The sequence below is a fragment of the Salmo salar genome, chromosome ssa03 (genome assembly GCF_905237065.1).
Source record: "Salmo salar chromosome ssa03, Ssal_v3.1, whole genome shotgun sequence".
In the NCBI taxonomy this organism is placed as follows: Eukaryota; Metazoa; Chordata; class Actinopteri; order Salmoniformes; family Salmonidae; genus Salmo; species Salmo salar.
Genome location: NC_059444.1, coordinates 80,814,405 through 80,832,401, shown reverse-complemented (window position 1 = coordinate 80,832,401; position 17,997 = coordinate 80,814,405). Strand labels below are relative to the sequence as shown.

Genomic DNA, 17,997 nt, shown 5'->3' with positions numbered 1-17,997 from the left:
TTTAATGACCCAGTCACACACTAAACAGAGACAAAATAAATTGAGTTTGGTTAAAAAGAGAGCATAACTTTATTTTAACAAGACATTTATGAGACAATACAGATGTTTACCTGGACTAAAACATCTCTTCAGGGTTTCCTTATTACAAGCATGGCCTAGTCAAACTATGTTCAAGATGTTTCATTCTACACAACCACTACTATATAAAAAAGATATAAAACCAATTTTCTGAAGCAGACAACAGAAAATTAAGTTGAATAACAAACCAGTCTTATTCTCAAACAGTGAACGGGGTGGAAAATAACTTTTCTTGATCTCTGAATAAGTGATAACCAACCAGTCACCAAAACAATGGACTTTTTAAGAGCTGGATCTTGCAGCGTTCATTCGCAGCACACCTTGTATGAATGTTACTCAAATCTGAGTTGTTTTAGCGGAGGTTGTTTATGTACAAAACAGGAAGGAAACAAAGGCAAGAATGAAAACACTACACATCAACAGTTATGTATAACTGTGAGCAGGACTTCTTCCGCATCGTATTGGTTCTGTGGTGGAAAATGGGACAAGCTGCAAAGCAGCCGTCTGGGGGGTGGAGGAAGATGTGGGAGAGTACTTGACATGCTAGTAGAGGCCTCCTGTCTGTTGTTGGAAAACGTCGATCGTATCTTCATCCTCCATTTCCAACTGTCAGGAATAAGGAAGGAAATTAAGTCAATTTGATATAAAACCCGATTTCATTAGATAACATGGCATTCATGACAAAAATGTACATAAATTAGCTGTGAATGGAAAACTTTTGTTAGAAGACATTTTGCATTTAACATTCTTTTGACATGCACAAATGTTCATTTGGTATTCTCAAAACAGGGAGGAATGTATAATGTATTATTGCTGGAATGGTGTTGTTCAAGCAAAATAGAGTGAATTGACATAATAAATCAGTTCCTCCCATGAGACTCCAGGATTACCTGTGCAGGTGTGTCTGTCTCGTTTATAGGCTGTCCATCGAACCGGAACCGGATTTGCCTAATCGTCAACCCCTACAGACACACAGATACTAAATTCCATTAAACTGTCTGGCACAAAACAATCTCTCCAAGCAAAATGTCCAAAGAAAACAACGTTTTCCCAACCCTTGCCAAGCAATCCATTAACAGTGTACGGCACTGAGGAAGCAAGGTTAGCCATTCCTTTAAAAACTCCTGTCGCTTCTCTACTATGTGAATGAAACCATTACAGAAAGGAAGGGATGAGAAGATAGGGAAGGGCGTTACTATATTGCCACCCCAAATCCACGTTGGCCGACATAATTTTTATCAGATAAAGGAAGAAAAAAACAGGATAGGGAGGGAAGTGGCTTCTACTCAACAAAGCCTGTAGAGCCTGGCCTACTTCCATGACTTCACTGGTCTAAAGAGACACACAAGATCCATTATGGGCACGCACGCACACAGCATTGAGATTAGGCCTGGGCAAACCTGGATAAGACAGCACTAGAGAGCAAAGGCTCAGTTTCTACATCTCTGCCTCCATCTCTGTACTTGCCAGTGCAAGCAGCATGAACACAATCATTCAAAAAGACATGTAGAACAGAACAGCTCCAAGTGCACTAGGGAAGAGAACAAAAAGACCTTTGATATGTTGGGAGAATCCAAAGCCAAGAACCCTATTTTAAAAGTACTTATTAGGTAATGCAGTGTAAATCCCCTCAATTAGCCTATAAGATCATAAATAGCACAGATCAGATTGGCCATAATGATCCAGCAGTAAGGCTTAGTATTTACTAATCAGCCTACAGCCAGAGAGATAGGCAAGTTAAGCTTAAGCCTTACTAATGCAAATTGCATTGAATATGACAAGTACATTTGGTGCATATTAAAATAAAGGGTATTTGACCAAATAAAAAGTGTTTCAAGAACAAAAATCAGAAGAGTGGACAGTACAGAGTCATTACTACATTACATTTTAGTCATTTAGCAGACGCTTTTATCCAGAGCGACTTACAGGAGCAATTAGGGTTAAGTGCCTTGCTCAAAGACACCAAAAATATTTTTCACCTATTCGGGTAGGGGATTCGAAACAGCGACCTTCCAGTTACTGGCCCAATGCTCTTAACCACACATAGAGCGGGGACACTGGAATAATGAGGACGATGAAAAGGAAGATGATAATATGATGAAGACAACACAGCCCATAGCGTTCGTCTCCTGTCACAGACAATATAGACTACATCTGACAGTGAACAGATCAAAGAGATACAAGTGTATAAAAGGGTGCATGTATCGCGTTCTCTCTTCAATGAGTTTCCTTGTCCTCAATGGATAATATGAGCTGTCATCTTTCATCAACCCCTGTATTCCCATAGTTAGGGTCAGGACTTTTTCCAGGTCAGGTCATTAGGGAAAAGTTCCTGGGCCCATAGTCATAAAGCGTTTCAGAGTTCAGATGTATTAGTCATATACCTGTACACATGACATACGTGGAGTACACAGTGCAAAGAAATGCTTAGTTACAGGTTCACCTCTCGACAATAGGAAAGTAATTAAGTAAATAAAAGAGTACTAAAACGAAAAGCTCAATGAATAAGAACGAGGATAAAAATGTTCCTATGATACAAGGAGGCACTCAAACGAATTGAAGTAGGAAATTTAGAAATGTGCCAGGGAATTGTGCAATACAATGTGCGATAATAAATTCTAAATAGACATTGTGCAGGAATATTAATCATTCCTCTTCCTCTCAGGAGGAGAATGATGACATAGGACCAGTTTTGCCTTGGCCCGTTTAGATCACAATTAATAAATGACATGGACAGAGCGGGACCTGATCCTTGATCAGCACTCCCACTCTGAGACACTTTATGAATACTGGCCCTGGCCCTATGTATAGGGTAGAGGTGCTGCTAGTTGCTTATGACTTGGCCTCTGTCCAGAAACCACCTCTACCCCCTCGGCACATTATGCAGATTAAAAAGGACTTGATAGGTATAACCAATATGGTAGTAGCTCAACCTTGCCCTCTGATGCCGCTGCTGATGTTGTGCACTCAGTGGCATCATCATGGTTGCCATGTCAGACTCACCTGTCTCTCGCAGTACGCCTTCATGAGTTTGCTGAGCGGCGTGTGTCTCTTGATCTTGAACTGCACCACCGAGCCGTCCTGTCCCGCCACCTTCAGGTTTATGTGGTCGTTGTTTTCTGTTTTCACTCCCTCCTGATGGACACAACAAACATTGGGGGTGTATTCAGTGAGATGAAACGCAGATATAGTATAAATGTAATGTCTAGAATTACCATGATACCCTCTATTACATGTGACAGATAATCAAGTCTGTTAAAAGTCAAATAGTCCACCTAATTTCAGTTTAAGTGACAACAAAAGCAAGTATAGTGTAGAGAATTATTGTACCATTTAAACCGCTGTGAAATATCTTTTCCATAACCAAAAATATAGTCTTTTCAGTTGTTTGAAGCTGGTGTATAAAGTAAAAAAGTAAAAGACGTAAAAACTAAACTTAAGAATGGGAAGCATAGAAATAGCGCACATATAACAGATTTACCACTTCTTAAACTTGCTTTCAATGAGAATGACATATCTATAACTCACATTGCTATGTGAATTTTGTCAGGTCACCCAAAAAGTTACATATAGCAGCTTTAAACATGGCTAGCTCATATAGACAAACACTGAATACAATATATGGTAACCTAGCTGCTTCTAGAAACGCTAGCATTTACACACTAGGGTTGCTGGGAATTAGCTTGCAAAAAACAGAATAGTCCGCCGAAAGCCAGAAGTTAAATAAAATTAACTTTCATCTTACTCTGCCGATTGTCTGTAGGCTTGGACCTTATGTTGGGGGGAATTGGAATCTAATGGAACGTGTAATTAAACAGACTTTCCAAACATGGATCTGTTGTAGACCCATGCAGTGCCTCAGCGAGGTCAGTTCCTCTCTGCTTACCTCATGTCAAAATAAAAGTTATTGCTTTTTTTTGTGCTGGTATGGTGCCATGCAGGACTTTTATTTTTACACGAGCTAAGGGTAGAGCAATTCGGTCTACAATAGACCCACATTTGTAAATTCTGAATGTTCTATTAGATGTTTTTTCCTCAATGTCCCCTCTGCATAAAGACCAGTCCTACAGACAATCAACAGAGTAAGTTGAAATGGAATTTTATTTAAATTCTGGATTCTTGCAGACTATTCAATTTTTTTGCAAGCTAATTCCTAGTAATGCTAGTGTGTGAATACTAGCGTTGATAAAAGCAGCTAATGGTAACCTTGCCTGGGACGATCAGATACAAATGTTGCTTGGCTGATACAGTTGATGCAAAGCAAATTATCAGTCAGGTCCCAGGCTAATGGTAACCTTGATATGACCATCATTGATTTTAGGCCAGCAGAAACATTTACACAGAGTTTTTGTCAGCAGTGCACTGTCTGAATATAAGCAGTTTCTGAACAGTGAAAATAGACCAAATATTTAAAGTTTTATAGAACACTTACAAGGGCCTTGGATAGTTCTGCAGTGACATACATACAAGTTAATCTGTCTTGACTATTATTTACTTGTTCTAAAAGTCATGGCGCTGTGGCAATGTAATGAGACAAGATGTGCTTTTGGACAATGTTCAGTCTACCCCTAAGCCCAGAGTGGAATTTATCATGCTGACTACAGGATAGGTGCTTTTCACATTCTAGAATTCATCCAAATGACGACACATATTAAACATGTATGTGTCAAACATCTGATCATTGGTCAACACACACACACACACACAATTGATGCATTTCAAAATATTGATCATACTTTTACACATGAAAACACATAGGAGTAAAACATGGTTTTTAACACTGTCTCAGTCACACCATTTGACTCATTTGTAACATGCTGTGATAGTTGGCTCCATAAGCAGATGAGAGGGACCCTTGCTGTAGCCATGAATGAATGTAACAAGTTTGTAACTGAAGAAATTGACAAAGTGATGATTGATACAACCGCTTGGATCTGAACTGAGTTTGTCAGATTACATTTGCAAATACAAAAGATTAAGAACTGAAGAGAGCGCATGCATTGCTTACTATCATGTTCAGCTAGCAAACGCTAGTTGGCTGCGAATCAAGCAGCAAGCCACGCGCCCATGCAGGCGCGTGCACAGGTCTTCCGGTGTCTCCAATGGAGTACTTGCATTTTCAAAACTTGAGTCTACTAAGATCTCAAGTAAGGAAATATTACATGTACATTTTTCCTTAGTTCTATTTGTGTTATGTATGTGAAAAAATGTGATGAGATGTAAGCATATTTTCAAGCAACTCACCTTGGGTTTCTCGTCAGCCATGGTTACTCTATTTGCGCTTCTCTACGCCGCCACACAACGAATAGACGTGTACGCGCACGTACCCGCTCCCGATTAAAATACCGGCCTTACGTGCGCGATCACAAACACATGCTCGTGCCCTATACTTCACATTCATTGGCCAACGTTGGTCACAGGGTAAGATGTTGAGCGCTGGCAGAGGGCGGGAATGTCGTAATGCGCGTTTCTGTAACACGTGCACGCGCATTTATAACACGTTCCCTTTTGTTTTCTTTTATGAAAATATTCACCGAAAACGTCCTAATGCTTTGATGTTAACAGTGCCATTGCTGTACATTTGCTCAATAAAAATCTGGTTATTTAAGAAAGTGTACTGAAGGGTCAATGTTTGGGAATTTAAACCATTCTGGAATTTTGTCATGGAAGAGAGGACTGATCCTCAGTAGCCATTTTGTTTTTTTAGACCATAACATTCAGCCAACAAATTATGCAGTTGTACCACAGATGGAACAATGAAATATTTGTTTGTACAGTACTTGTACCAAAATAGAGATGATCCAGCAATAAACTAATGTTGCCCACACAGTATTGGATGGATGTTGATAAAGTCCAGAATGGTGCAACATTGTAAAAATCCCATATTTGCCATTGGAAATAGCCAAAATGTTATAAGGAACATTTCATTAGACAATGAATTATTACTAAAATCTGCACATTGGGGTATATAAATAACTGTTTGTATCTGGTGGCCATTAGTTCTTACCACTTTGAGAAAATTAGTACCAAAACATTATCATTGGTAGATATTGGTATAAATTGATTTTATTCATTGGGAAAAAAAATTATATATTCTCATGGCGACATTACTTGTCAAATTGACAACTGACTAATTGTGTCCCCTTTAGTGCAAGCTTGCAGTTCTAGTCAGGCACGACACAGAATTCCTATGACATCAGACATGCGCACGCTTTGGGGTCCTGCAGCTGAATGGTTGAAGCGCCTAATTTCTGTGTTATATTATTTGAAATGTCAGTATTTGTATCGCTCGTGGATTAAGTTATATTTATTGATTCGCCTTATTGATTTGATCAAAGTGGGTGGTAATGGAGGAAGTAGATGTGGAGCCAACAACTACTGTAAGTACCGCTCGTGCACTGTTGTTGTGGAATCAAAATGTGTCCAGGGCAGGCTATGCAGCTAGCTAACGTTAGTTCGCTAACTAGCTGACACTTCATTCAAACGTCTCTGAGCTCAAGTGTCCACAATAATACTGGCAGCATTGCACAATGTTGATTTTTCATTTGTGATGACTGGTTTCAGTGGGTTGAAACTGGCAGCAAGGCAGAATAATCTCTAGAAGGTTAACTACGTCCACATAAATAAACGAACGAGGCGTTTCTCTCTTTCAGCCTATCCCTGGGTTCGACAGCAACCAAAAACACTTGGGATTTGTGTGGGGTCCTGGAGATATCCTGGTTTATGAGACCATTTACAAAGCATCAGGTAGATATGAGAGTTGGACGTATAACTTGGTAGTAAAGTCATGACTCAAATCATGTCAAAGTACAAAGCATCCTCCTTTCTAACTCACTCTCCCTGTGCATCTATTCAGGTGGATCTGCAGGGGGTTGTCCCTTTGTCCATGAGGTCAGGAAAGATGAGGACATCTATTCCCCTATTTTGCGTAAACTCTTCAATGAGTCCCATCACATTTTTGTTGGTCTGCAGAGGATCAGAGAGGATCTGCCCAGCAAGAACAAGAAACCCCAGTAAGGATGGGATAGACTACTTTCTCTTGTAACTCAAACTAGGGCTCTGAGTTTTCCTTTGTCATGTGGTCAGGAAAAGCTCCTGGTTCTAAATATAACCAGACAATGGTGATGTGTGTGACTTAATCTCATAGTAATCAAAATGTTTTGCATAGTAATGGGTGTGTACTCGTTTATCAATTTCACATATTTATTCAGGTTTGTCAGTATTAGCAAGAACTACAGGTCTGTGATTCGAGCATGTATGGAGGAACTCCAGCAAGTCGCAGGTATAGTATATGGCAACATTTCAACAATCATATGTTTATCTATGCAGTTCATAGACAGACTTAAGTAACATGCTATTTCCTCTCACTTTGCAGTTTCTACACAAGATGCAGCGTTGGCTACACAGTATGGAAATCAGGTAGAATACATGTCTGCGCCTATTCAGTTCGACTAACCACTTACCCTTATGTCAAGAGAACATAACCCAAGTAATATAACATTGAATCAGCAAACATGAGAAAATTATCTTGAGTCAACGATGAAGATGAACACCTTTAATGTTATACACTAAAACAGTCTGAGTTGTATCATAATGATTCCCTTGGCACGACTCTTCTCTCCTGTTTTTCATGATAGGTGTCAATCCTGCTGGCAGTAGAGCTGATCTGGAATCTTTGTGAAGTGTTGTTCATTGATGCAGCTCCAGGTAGAGTTTATATTTTGTGTTTCAACCTTGACGTTGCTTTGGACACAGAAGCATCCTCTAGGTGTGAACCATAGAGCTAGATAGAAGACTGATCTTTGTGTCTGTGATAGCAATGGTGCTGCACCATTGAGGCTATCTCCATTTTAAAGTAATCCATTTTCTATTTTTTCATTGGCTGCTCCTACAGGGGTTGCGTTAACACAGGATTCTGCATTTTTCACACAGATCTAAAATGCTTCGTATTGTAAATTCTGCTAGGCTTCAGTCAAGGTTTGCTCAAATAATCATGATTGTAAAATTACACATTTTGTGCTACAGTTACACTTCTCCACTTGGATGAAATATATTTGCTCTCGTCATTGGATCATCAGTGCCCTGGCTGATGTGTAGGCTACTTTTCTCCGGTACTTTCTTCCAGTATAGGTTTTCTCCAGTAGCAAGTTAAAATGCAATATTAACTTCAAGCTAAACATTAGAAATATGATGGCCATGCATAGTTTTTTTTTAATTATAGGCTAATTTACTTATGTCTGGCTGCTAGCCAAATAGCGTTGCACTTCTGTTGTCAACGATTTTGCACTAATGTATTTTGTGTAAAGAAACTACAGTTGCAAGCCCCTGATCACTCTAGTGAAGCCAAAAAACACTGTTGACTTTCAATATGAAACGCAGGTTAAATGGTTAAAAACACAGATTTTTTTAATGGTCTGTGTTTTGAAAATGCCGATTTCTGAAAGCCTACACGACCCCTGTCCAAACTCGTATGAATCCCCACCATTTTAAAGTAATCAACTGGGTGGAAGTCCTCACTGTCCACGCTAAAAGGGGTTATATCCATGATGAGTCATCTATCTCTATGGTGTGAACAGAACATTAATATTTTCTGCACCCTGTCTTTTGTATGTGGCCCTCCAGCTGGCTCCCTTGTGCTCCACCTCCTCGACTGGGTTAGGCTGCACAAGGCTGACGTGGATGAGAAGGCCAGGGAGGTGCTGGCGAGTGAGAGCCCCGCAGAGCACCAGGCCTACTGGGACGTGGTACGTACACATACACCCCTCTCCTGTCTTTCTCTGCCTTTTTAAAACTCTATTGGCACAGGGCGCACATACGTCAGACCGACTTTTGTCTTTGACCGGGCTCTACAGTGTGATATTTTACTCAGATATGCGCCTAAAAATAGATGTGCGAACTGAAAAAGTAATGTATGAGCATGTGATTTATATTGGGGAAAAAATTGCTGCCGTAGCTATTTTCAAAGTAAACCTGCTGTTTTTGTTTCATAGCTGGTAGCTAATCACACACAGAACTACAAATCCCATATAGCTTTCCCACCTCGAGCAGCAACAGCGCCTGGGGTGCTGTGTCCACTGTGAGTGAAGTGCTGAAAGATACATTTTTAGAAGTGCACAGCGTAGAAGTTGGTTGATTTCACCTGAAAGTCTACTAACGTGTGACTTTGTTCTCGTGTTTCTTGGCTATTTACATTGTTTTGTTCACACGCTATGTGGTTTTTCAATGTTAGTTTGAGCTTGCTCAACTGCTAGCGAAGAGACACGTCGGAGAACTCAAAGGGGCAGCTGAACATTGTTGTCTCACCTGAATTACTCATATTTGAGCGTACATTGTAATTGATTGAGCATGGAACACTCCAAAAAAACGTTTTATTCATAAACTTTTATTAATTTATTTTCATAAAAACACTTCCTCAAATACTTTCATTGTGCTCCTTAATTTCTTTGTGTGCTCCTACATTTTTCAACTGACGAGCACATGTGCTCCTTGTAAAAAATGTCAGCATAGAGCTCTGTTTGATCAAAACTTCTTTAGTGGATCCTCAAGACCTCCAGTGAAATTTTGAGGTGAATTTGCCTTTTTAATTGGTTCTCCATGATTGCTTCCAATGTGGTTGAAATAAACTCATTGATATACTATGTATTTTATCTGTGCAGACTTTCTTTGCCCAGTTTAACTCCTATAACTTATTTCTATTGTGTAATAACTGCTATTCATGTTTATTTGTGCACTAGTCTGTATGCAGATATTCTTTCTCCCCTATTGAACCCCACTGTCCCCCCTCTGTGTGTTTCCAGGTGATCAGCTACGTGCTGCAGGGCCGGATGGATGAGGCCAGGCAGGTCCTGGTGAAACAGGCAACTTTGCAGCCTGCAGCCAGGGCCATGTTCAAACTGCTGGACAACCTGCTCATGAAAATGCCCATCTTCAATGTACATAGTGCATTTCTATCTGAACGTTTCAACCTCCTGAACAGCACCCAGTTTTAACCACAGAATCAAGTAAAACACGTATATTATATGTATCTCTATGGTTGTAACTCTAGCTCTCTCTCCTCTGACATGTTACTGTAGCCTGGTGAGACTCAGACCCTGACAGAGTTTGATGTAAAGTGGAGACACTGGCGCGAGGAGGTGGACCGCTGTCTCCAGGACCAGTCCTTTGCCAGCAACCCCCACCTGGAGGACATCTGTAAGGTCAGTGGAACTGCCCAATACCTGTCCTGGCATCTGTGGTGATCAGTAGAGGTAGGTGACAGGTATACACAGTGTACAAAACATTAGGAACACATCATATTGAGTTGCACCCCCTTTTGCCTTCAGAACAGTCTAAATTCATCGGGCCATGGACTCTACAAGGTGTCAAACATTCCACAGGGATGCTGGCCCATGTTGACTCCAATGCTTCCCACAGTTGTCAAGTTGTCTAGATGTCCTTTGGGTGGTGGACCATTCTTGATACACACAGGAAACTGTTGAGCGTGAAACTCCGCAGCGTTGCAGTACTTGACACACTCAATCCAGTGCACCTGGCACCTATTACCATACCCGGTTCAAAGTCACTTAAATGTTTTGTCTTGTCCATTCACCCTCTGAATGGCACATATACACAATCCATGTCTCAATTGTTTCAAGGCATAAAAATCCTTCTTTAACCCGTCTCCTCCCCTTCATCTACACTGATTGAAGTGGATTTGCCAGGTGACATAAATAAGGGATCATAGCTTTCACCTGGTCAGTCTGTCATAGAAAGAGCCTAATGTTTTGTCAGTGTAGCTACCTATAGTATACAATGTATACCTTAGCCAAAAGGAACTCGCTCTGTATATGTAGAGTCCATTCTTTGGCTCTGTACCTGCATCTGTGAGTGTGCACTGTAAAGGAGCTAAAATAATCTCTTGTTGGTGCTGTCTGTCTCATCCATCTACTATCCATATGTTCCACCTGTTGATCCATTCATCCATCCATGGTTTATCTATACCCTCCTAAATATCCATCCATGGTTTATCCATACCCTCCTAAATATCCATCCATGGATTATCCATACCCTCCTAAATATCCATCCATGGATTATCCATACCCTCCTAAATATCCATCCATGGATTATCCATACCCTCCTAAATATCCATCCATGGATTATCCATACCCTCCTAAATATCCATCCATGGATTATCCATACCCTCCTAAATATCCATCCATGGATTATCCATACCCTCCTAAATATCCATCCATGGATTATCCATACCCTCCTAAATATCCATCCATGGATTATCCATACCCTCCTAAATATCCATCCATGGATTATCCATACCCTCCAAAATATCCATCCATACCCTCCTAAATGAGTATCCATCCATGGATTATCCATCCCCTCCTAATTATCCATGTAGATCCTGGTTGGTGATGAGGATGTTCTCCTGGAGCACAAGGAGCTGCTGAGTACCTGGTATCACTTCCTGGTCACCAGACTGCTGTTCTCCCACCCCACTGTCAAGCCCACAGAGCTGCACTACTACGCACAGGTACTTACTACTACACTATACATGATACAGAGTTGCACTAGTATGCCCTGGGACTTACCACAACACTATGAGTAAGTGTCCTGTCCTATGTGTGTGTGTTCCAGTCTAGCATGCACATGTTCCTGGACACGAGGAGTGTCCCAGAGCCCCTGGACAGCATCCTGCTGGCAGCCTTTGAGTTTGACATCCACCAGGTCATCAAGGACTGCAGGTGAGGAGGAGTGTCTATAGACCATAGAAATACAGAAACCAAAGGAATTATATTTCTATGGTATAGAACCCAGGGAGAGTAGCTGTGTTGTTGCTAAGGTAACAGTAACTGCTAATGTGGATAAGATGAAATAAATGTGGGGGCTAGACACCCAATGTGATTTCCCCTCTCTCTCATGTTGACTACTGTTCAGTTTCATATGTTGTGATATATTTATGACATGTTATTTGTGCTTTCCAGCATTGCTCTCAACAACTGGTGGTTTGTGGGGCATCTGACTGACCTGCTGGACCACTGTAAACTGCTCCAGTCTCACAACCTACAGTAAGTTAAGCACACCACTGTCCCACAAAGGGTTGACATTCACTGCCAATATTGTTCTCATGGTAACATTGATCATAATCATAGAAAGTGAAGTTGGCGTGCTCAGCTCAAATGTTTGTGATAACAGGAAGTATTTGGGTGCCGGGTTCAAAGGGCATACACTTGAAATAAAGGAAGAACCCACACTCGCTGAAATATTTAGTGTTTTTTTAGCAGCAGAGGTCAGAACAAACGGAGGTGTTTGGGTGGCAGCCCTCGTCAACGTTGACCATAATAACATGTGTTCTCTGTTTGTGTTGATTAGTTTTGGCTCCAACCTGAGGGAGTTTCTACTGCTGGAGTACGCCTCAGGACTCTTCACCCATCACAGGTGAGACAGACCCACTAGTCTGGTTAGTAATAGATTGGACTATGTGCATAACTCCCAGTGCCAACATGTCTGTTTTTCTAATAGATAACTGTCACGTCTGCAAAACTACACATGCTGAGGTCCACTGTGTTCAGTAGTTATCTTTTATAGGAAGAGTGTTGTCGGCTATGCGTATAGGCCTCTTCCCCTGTTTGACCTCCTCCAGTGCTGCTCCTATTGGATGATTGGTTAAGCTGTGCATGATTAACAAGCTATTTCTCTCTGGTCCTCAGCCTGTGGCAGCTGGCTGTGGACTACTTTGACCACTGTCCAGAGTTTGGCCATGTGTACCTGGAGCTACAGATCGAGCGTGTTCCTCTGGACACGGAGCGCAAGGCCCTGAAGGTGATCAGGATCTGTGAGCAGAGGCAGATGACTGAACAAGGTAGATATGATGCCTACACGTAGGTACTCACGCGCTCTTATCCAAAACAGTTGTCCATCTTACTCTCATGCATGAAGCTCTCACTGAGACCCACATTCAGTCTCACTCCCTCAATCTCAACATGGACACTTACTAAAACACACATGGAAAATACATTCAAACTCCCGCTGATTTCTGTCATGCCTGTTGTGGATATTACCCCCTAACTCTTTGGTGTAATGTCTCTCTCTGTGTTGCAGTGAGGAGCATCTGTAAGATCATGGCCAAGAAGGCCCTGAGGAACAACAGACTGGGCTCTGCTCTCTCCTGGAGCATCAGAGCCAAAGATGCTGCCTTCGCCACCCTCATATCAGAGAGGTGCTGTATGTCTACACGAGGTTTTACTGATCCTGACCATGTGACCTGTTCAGTCGTCGGCCTGTTTTCAATTCTTTGAAAATGCCTTCTTCCTTCCTCCTTTCCTTGATGTAACCACTGATCTAACATGAGGGGGTTTATGAAAGCTACGTAGTGGAGTCACCGCGTTAGATCTGGAGTTACTTCAAGAAGGGCAGCAAAGATGTCCTCCCATGACATCTGCTTCCACACCACTAGCTACCAGACCACCCTGTAGTCGCTCACTCTCTCGCTCACTCCCCACCCCCTGTGGGTTTAACCCAGTCTGTAGCCTAGATATACTGTATCTCTGTGGTCTATAGATGTATCTCCATGGTCTGTATCTCAGGTTTCTCCAGGACTACTGCGCCAAAGGGACCTTCTCTGATCTGGACCTGATTGACAACCTGGGTCCAGCCATGCTGCTCAGTGACAGGCTTACTTTTCTAGGTATGGGGTGCAGACGTGTACATACACAGACATGAAGCACTGTGAACACACAAACACACACAAGCCAACACTCTTTGGCAGGGCTCTAAGCTGACCTGTTTTACAAGGAGCACGTGTGCGCCTAAGTTGAAAAATATAGGCGCACACAAAGAAATTCAGGAGCACAAATCAAAATATATTTGCGGTAATAAAGGTAGAATCGTACGTTTTTCTAGGCACACTGGTGCTCCTCAATAAAAACTCCAGGTCACACAGCAAAATATTTAGGCGCATATGTGAGTAAAATGGTTGCACTGTAGAGACCTGCTTGGTGTTGCATGTTAACTTGACATTCAGTCAGCCACATATCACTCTCACACACACACTGGCTCAGACCCATAATGTATTTTGGCCTTTCTATTAGATGATTTACTCTCACATAGGAGAAAAGTGGTCCATATAAGGCTGCAGTCTGTGGCCTAATGCTGTTGTAACAGCTGATGATAACCTACAGCTGGGGAAAATGTAACATGAGTGTAATGTCTCACTTTACACTGAGTCACTCATCAAGGCAGAACTAACTGTTCATTGACTATGAAGTGCACTGCTCAAAAAAATAAAGGGAACACTTAAACAACACAATGTAACTCCAAGTCAATCACACTTCTGTGAAATCAAACTGTCCACTTAGGAAGCAACACTGATTGACAATAAATTTCACATGCTGTTGTGCAAATGGAATAGACAACAGGTGGAAATTATAGGCAATTAGCAAGACACCCCCAATAAAGGAGTGGTTCTGCAGGTGGTGACCACAGACCACTTCTCAGTTCCTATGCTTCCTGGCTGATGTTTTGGTCACTTTTGAATGCTGGCGGTGCTTTCACTCTAGTGGTAGCATGAGACGGAGTCTACAACCCACACAAGTGGCACAGGTAGTGCAGCTCATCCAGGATGGCACATCAATGCGAGCTGTGGCAAGAAGGTTTGCTGTGTCTGTCAGCATAGTGTCCAGAGCATGGAGGCGCTACCAGGAGACAGGCCAGTACATCAGGAAACGTGGAGGAGTCCGTAGGAGGGCAACAACCCAGCAGCAGGACCACTACCTCCGCCTTTGTGCAAGGAGGAGCAGGAGGAGCACTGCCAGAGCCCTGCAAAATGACCTCCAGCAGGCCACAAATGTGCATGTGTCTGCTCAAACGGTCAGAAACAGACTCTATGAGGGCCCGACGTCCACAGGTGGGGGTTGTGATTACAGCCCAACACCGTGCAGGACGTTTGGCATTTGCCAGAGAACACCAAGATTGGCAAATTCGCCACTGGCGCCCTGTGCTCTTCACAGATGAAAGCAGGTTCACACTGAGCACGTGACAGACGTGACAGAGTCTGGAGATGCCGTGGAGAACGTTCTGCTGCCTGCAACATCCTCCAGCATGACCAGTTTGGCGGTGGGTCAGTCATGGTGTGGGGTGGCATTTCTTTGGGGGGGCCGCACAGCCCTCCATGTGCTCGCCAGAGGTAGCCTGACTGCCTTTAGGTACCGAGATGAGATCCTCAGACCCCTTGTGAGACCATATGCTGGTGCGGTTGGCCCTGGGTTCCTCCTAATGCAAGACAATGCTAGACCTCATGTGGCTGGAGTGTGTCAGCAGTTCCTGCAAGAGGAAGGCATTGATGCTATGGACTGGCCCGCCCGTTCCCCAGACCTGAATCCAATTGAGCACATCTGGGACATCATGTCTCGCTCCATCCACCAATGCCACGTTGCACCACAGACTGCCCAGGAGTTGGCATCAGGAGCATGCCCAGGCGTTGTAGGGAGGTCATACAGGCACGTGGAGGCCACACACACTACTGAGCCTCATTTTGACTTGTTTTAAGGACATTACATCAAAGTTGGATCAGCCTGTAGTGTGGTTTTCCACTTTAATTTTGAGTGTGACTCCAAATCCAGACCTCCATGGGTTGATAAATTGGATTTCCATTGATTGTTTTTGTGTGATTTTGTTGTCAGCACATTCAACTATGTAAAGAAAAAAGTTTTTAATAAGATTATTTCTTTCATTCAGATCTAGGATGTGTTGTTTAAGTGTTCCCTTTATTTTTTTGAGCAGTGTATAATGTTATCTTGTTCTTAAACAATCAAGTGGAACCACAGTGTATTTACATTTAGGCCATACAAGTTCCACCAGTGCTGTAGAATGAGAATTCAATTTCTAAACAATTCTACAGTGACCATATTGGGTGTTCCATCTGGCATCATGTGAGATTGATAGATGGTTCTCACATCATTTCTGGGAATTTGGTGCACTTCTCAGTGTTCTATACTTGAAACTGTGGCAAATACATTTTACACCATACTATGTCATTGATACTGTCTGTGTGACCAATGATACCAATGAGAGAGCATTGTGATTGTATCCATTTGTTAATTCTGTTCCCCTCCTGTCCTGGGACATATTCATTAGGCACCATTTACGTAAGGAAACAGGATGGACTACCTGAACTTGTCCAATAATAAATGCGTGTTATCGCTTTCTGTAGAGAAACAGTTTTTGCAACGCTTTGCCTTGATGAATGTGATCCTGTTGTCTGCAGGGAAGTACCGTGAGTTCCATCGGCTGTACGGCGAGAAGCGTTTCTCGGACGCCGCCAAGCTCCTCCTCTCCCTGATGACGGCCAAGATCGCCCCACGTTCCTTCTGGATGACTCTGCTGACCGATGCCCTGCCCCTGCTGGAGCAGAAAGAGGTCAACTGGCCCGCAGCATTAACTTCCATCCTTGACTTAACATTGAAATTAACTTCTTTGTACTTACCTAGTGTATAGCATATTCCATAGATTGAATTTCACTTTTTTTGGTTTACTAACTAACTATGAACGGCAAAACATCTTTGTAATCTTAAAGAAAATAGACTAATGGCATATTATTTATTTATTTATTTATTTATTTATTTAATTATATGTCAAAATATTTAAATTAAGAATCTCCTTACCTTACTGATCTCTTATCAGATCTGTATCTCTGAATATATGATCTTACCTTTTGTCTTCGGAAGGTAGTTTTGTAGATGGTGCCTCTTTAGGCTAATGGCCTTTTGTTGCAGTCAGTTGCTCATCTCTGTGCTTGTCCTCTTGCAGGTGATCTTCTCTGCTGATCAAACTCATAAGCTGATGTTCTGTCTGGAGGAGCTGACCTCAGGGAAGAGTGTTCCCAACCCAGACAGACCCATGCAGGTACTGGGTTACACCCCCCCTTACCCTATATCTAATGTCTGTTTCCCTTTCAATCTCCTAATACACTGTTTTATAATATGCTCTAATCTCTACAGTTGCTTAGCCCGGGGTTAGCAACTGTTCACACTGCACTAAGAGCCTCCTTAGCCCGGGGTTAGCAACTGTTCACACTGCACTAAGAGCCTCCTTAGCCCGGGTTAAGCAACTGTTCACACTGCACTAAGAGCTTCCTTAGCCCACGGCTAACCGACTTCACACTTGCACATTCTAAAATGGGTTAACACCAACCTTAGCACAGGGCTAAGCTGGCCCTGCTCCAGAGAGGAGTTAGCACAGACTTTTCATAGCTAGCCAATCACACAGTTCCATTGTCACCTAATTTGAATATTGTATTCCAGAAAAGTGACTTGGTTTCATTAACATCAAGTATTATATAATTATGAGAAGGGGTTACCAAGAACATTTTCCAAAAGGATTAATTCAAGGTAGAAAGTAGTAGTTGGTGTGCTCAACCCAAAAAATCTATTTATTTTAGCTCACTTTTCTCGAGTGCTCCTTTCTACTTCGAATTAGTCCTTTTGGAAGTTTTTCTTGGTAAGCTCTTGTCATGATTTTTGTCTGTTGTTTAGCAGCCCTCCTTTCCTGTTTGCTGAAGCGTGAAGGCCCAGTTACACCATTACATCATATGGAATCAGTAAAAACATTCTGATGAGGATGATCCATTAAATGTGTTTCCCTGTGTGTTTTCAGGATGAGGACATCGAGACGACCAAGATTGAGCTCCTGCGGCTAGCGCTAGCCCGTAACCTGGCCATGGCCATAGTGAAGGAGGGGACAGTGGAAGTTTGACCAACACTTATCTTTTTATACTGTACATAAAACAAATCAAGTCTGATCAAAATGTGCTATTTGATAATAAAGAAATGTTTTCATTATTTGAATTTGATTCTGTGGAAATGCTTGACATGAACACTGGCCTGGATTCAAATGTGCATTGTCGACAAGCACACTGCACTGTCAACAATTTCC

At 42.2% G+C, this 17,997-nt stretch overlaps 2 protein-coding genes across 3 annotated transcripts; one reads left to right on the top strand and one right to left on the bottom strand.

Annotated features, from left to right (window-relative positions):
• Positions 1-45: 45 nt before the first annotated feature.
• Positions 46-5,529, bottom strand: LOC106606606 (small ubiquitin-related modifier 2). Of its 2 annotated transcripts, XM_014202933.2 has the most exons (4): positions 5,323-5,529; positions 3,082-3,213; positions 969-1,040; positions 46-684 (listed from the first exon to the last, which is right to left on the bottom strand). In XM_014202933.2, the coding sequence occupies exons 1-4, from the start codon at positions 5,341-5,343 to the stop codon at positions 622-624; spliced, it is 288 nt and encodes a 95-aa protein (XP_014058408.1). In that variant the 5' UTR covers positions 5,344-5,529; the 3' UTR covers positions 46-621. The 2 variants fall into 2 exon arrangements, with proteins under 2 accessions (XP_014058408.1, XP_014058409.1); XM_014202934.2 differs by lacking the exon at positions 969-1,040 and having other exon boundaries at positions 5,323-5,505.
• Positions 5,530-6,245: 716 nt separating this feature from the next.
• Positions 6,246-17,903, top strand: LOC106606607 (nuclear pore complex protein Nup85). Its single transcript, XM_014202936.2, has 19 exons — positions 6,246-6,458; positions 6,732-6,825; positions 6,935-7,091; positions 7,290-7,360; positions 7,454-7,497; positions 7,716-7,785; positions 8,701-8,822; positions 9,876-10,010; positions 10,152-10,274; positions 11,468-11,599; positions 11,704-11,810; positions 12,051-12,134; positions 12,439-12,504; positions 12,777-12,928; positions 13,168-13,285; positions 13,653-13,753; positions 16,331-16,482; positions 16,873-16,968; positions 17,719-17,903. The coding sequence occupies exons 1-19, from the start codon at positions 6,426-6,428 to the stop codon at positions 17,815-17,817; spliced, it is 1,956 nt and encodes a 651-aa protein (XP_014058411.2). The 5' UTR covers positions 6,246-6,425; the 3' UTR covers positions 17,818-17,903.
• Positions 17,904-17,997: the final 94 nt, after the last annotated feature.

Bases quoted from the DNA above. Each gene is read 5' to 3' on its own strand.
- LOC106606607 (XM_014202936.2), top strand. From the start codon at position 6,426: ATGGAGGAAGTAGATGTGGAGCCAACAACTACT. The intron at 11,600-11,703 runs GTACTTACTACT...TGTGTGTTCCAG, and splicing joins AGCTGCACTACTACGCACAG to TCTAGCATGCACATGTTCCT. The intron at 13,754-16,330 runs GTATGGGGTGCA...TGTTGTCTGCAG, and splicing joins TGACAGGCTTACTTTTCTAG to GGAAGTACCGTGAGTTCCAT.
- LOC106606606 (XM_014202933.2), bottom strand. From the start codon at position 5,343: ATGGCTGACGAGAAACCCAAG. The intron at 3,214-5,322 runs GTGAGTTGCTTG...TGTGTCCATCAG, and splicing joins TGGCTGACGAGAAACCCAAG to GAGGGAGTGAAAACAGAAAA. The intron at 1,041-3,081 runs GTGAGTCTGACA...GTGTGTCTGTAG, and splicing joins AGGCGTACTGCGAGAGACAG to GGGTTGACGATTAGGCAAAT.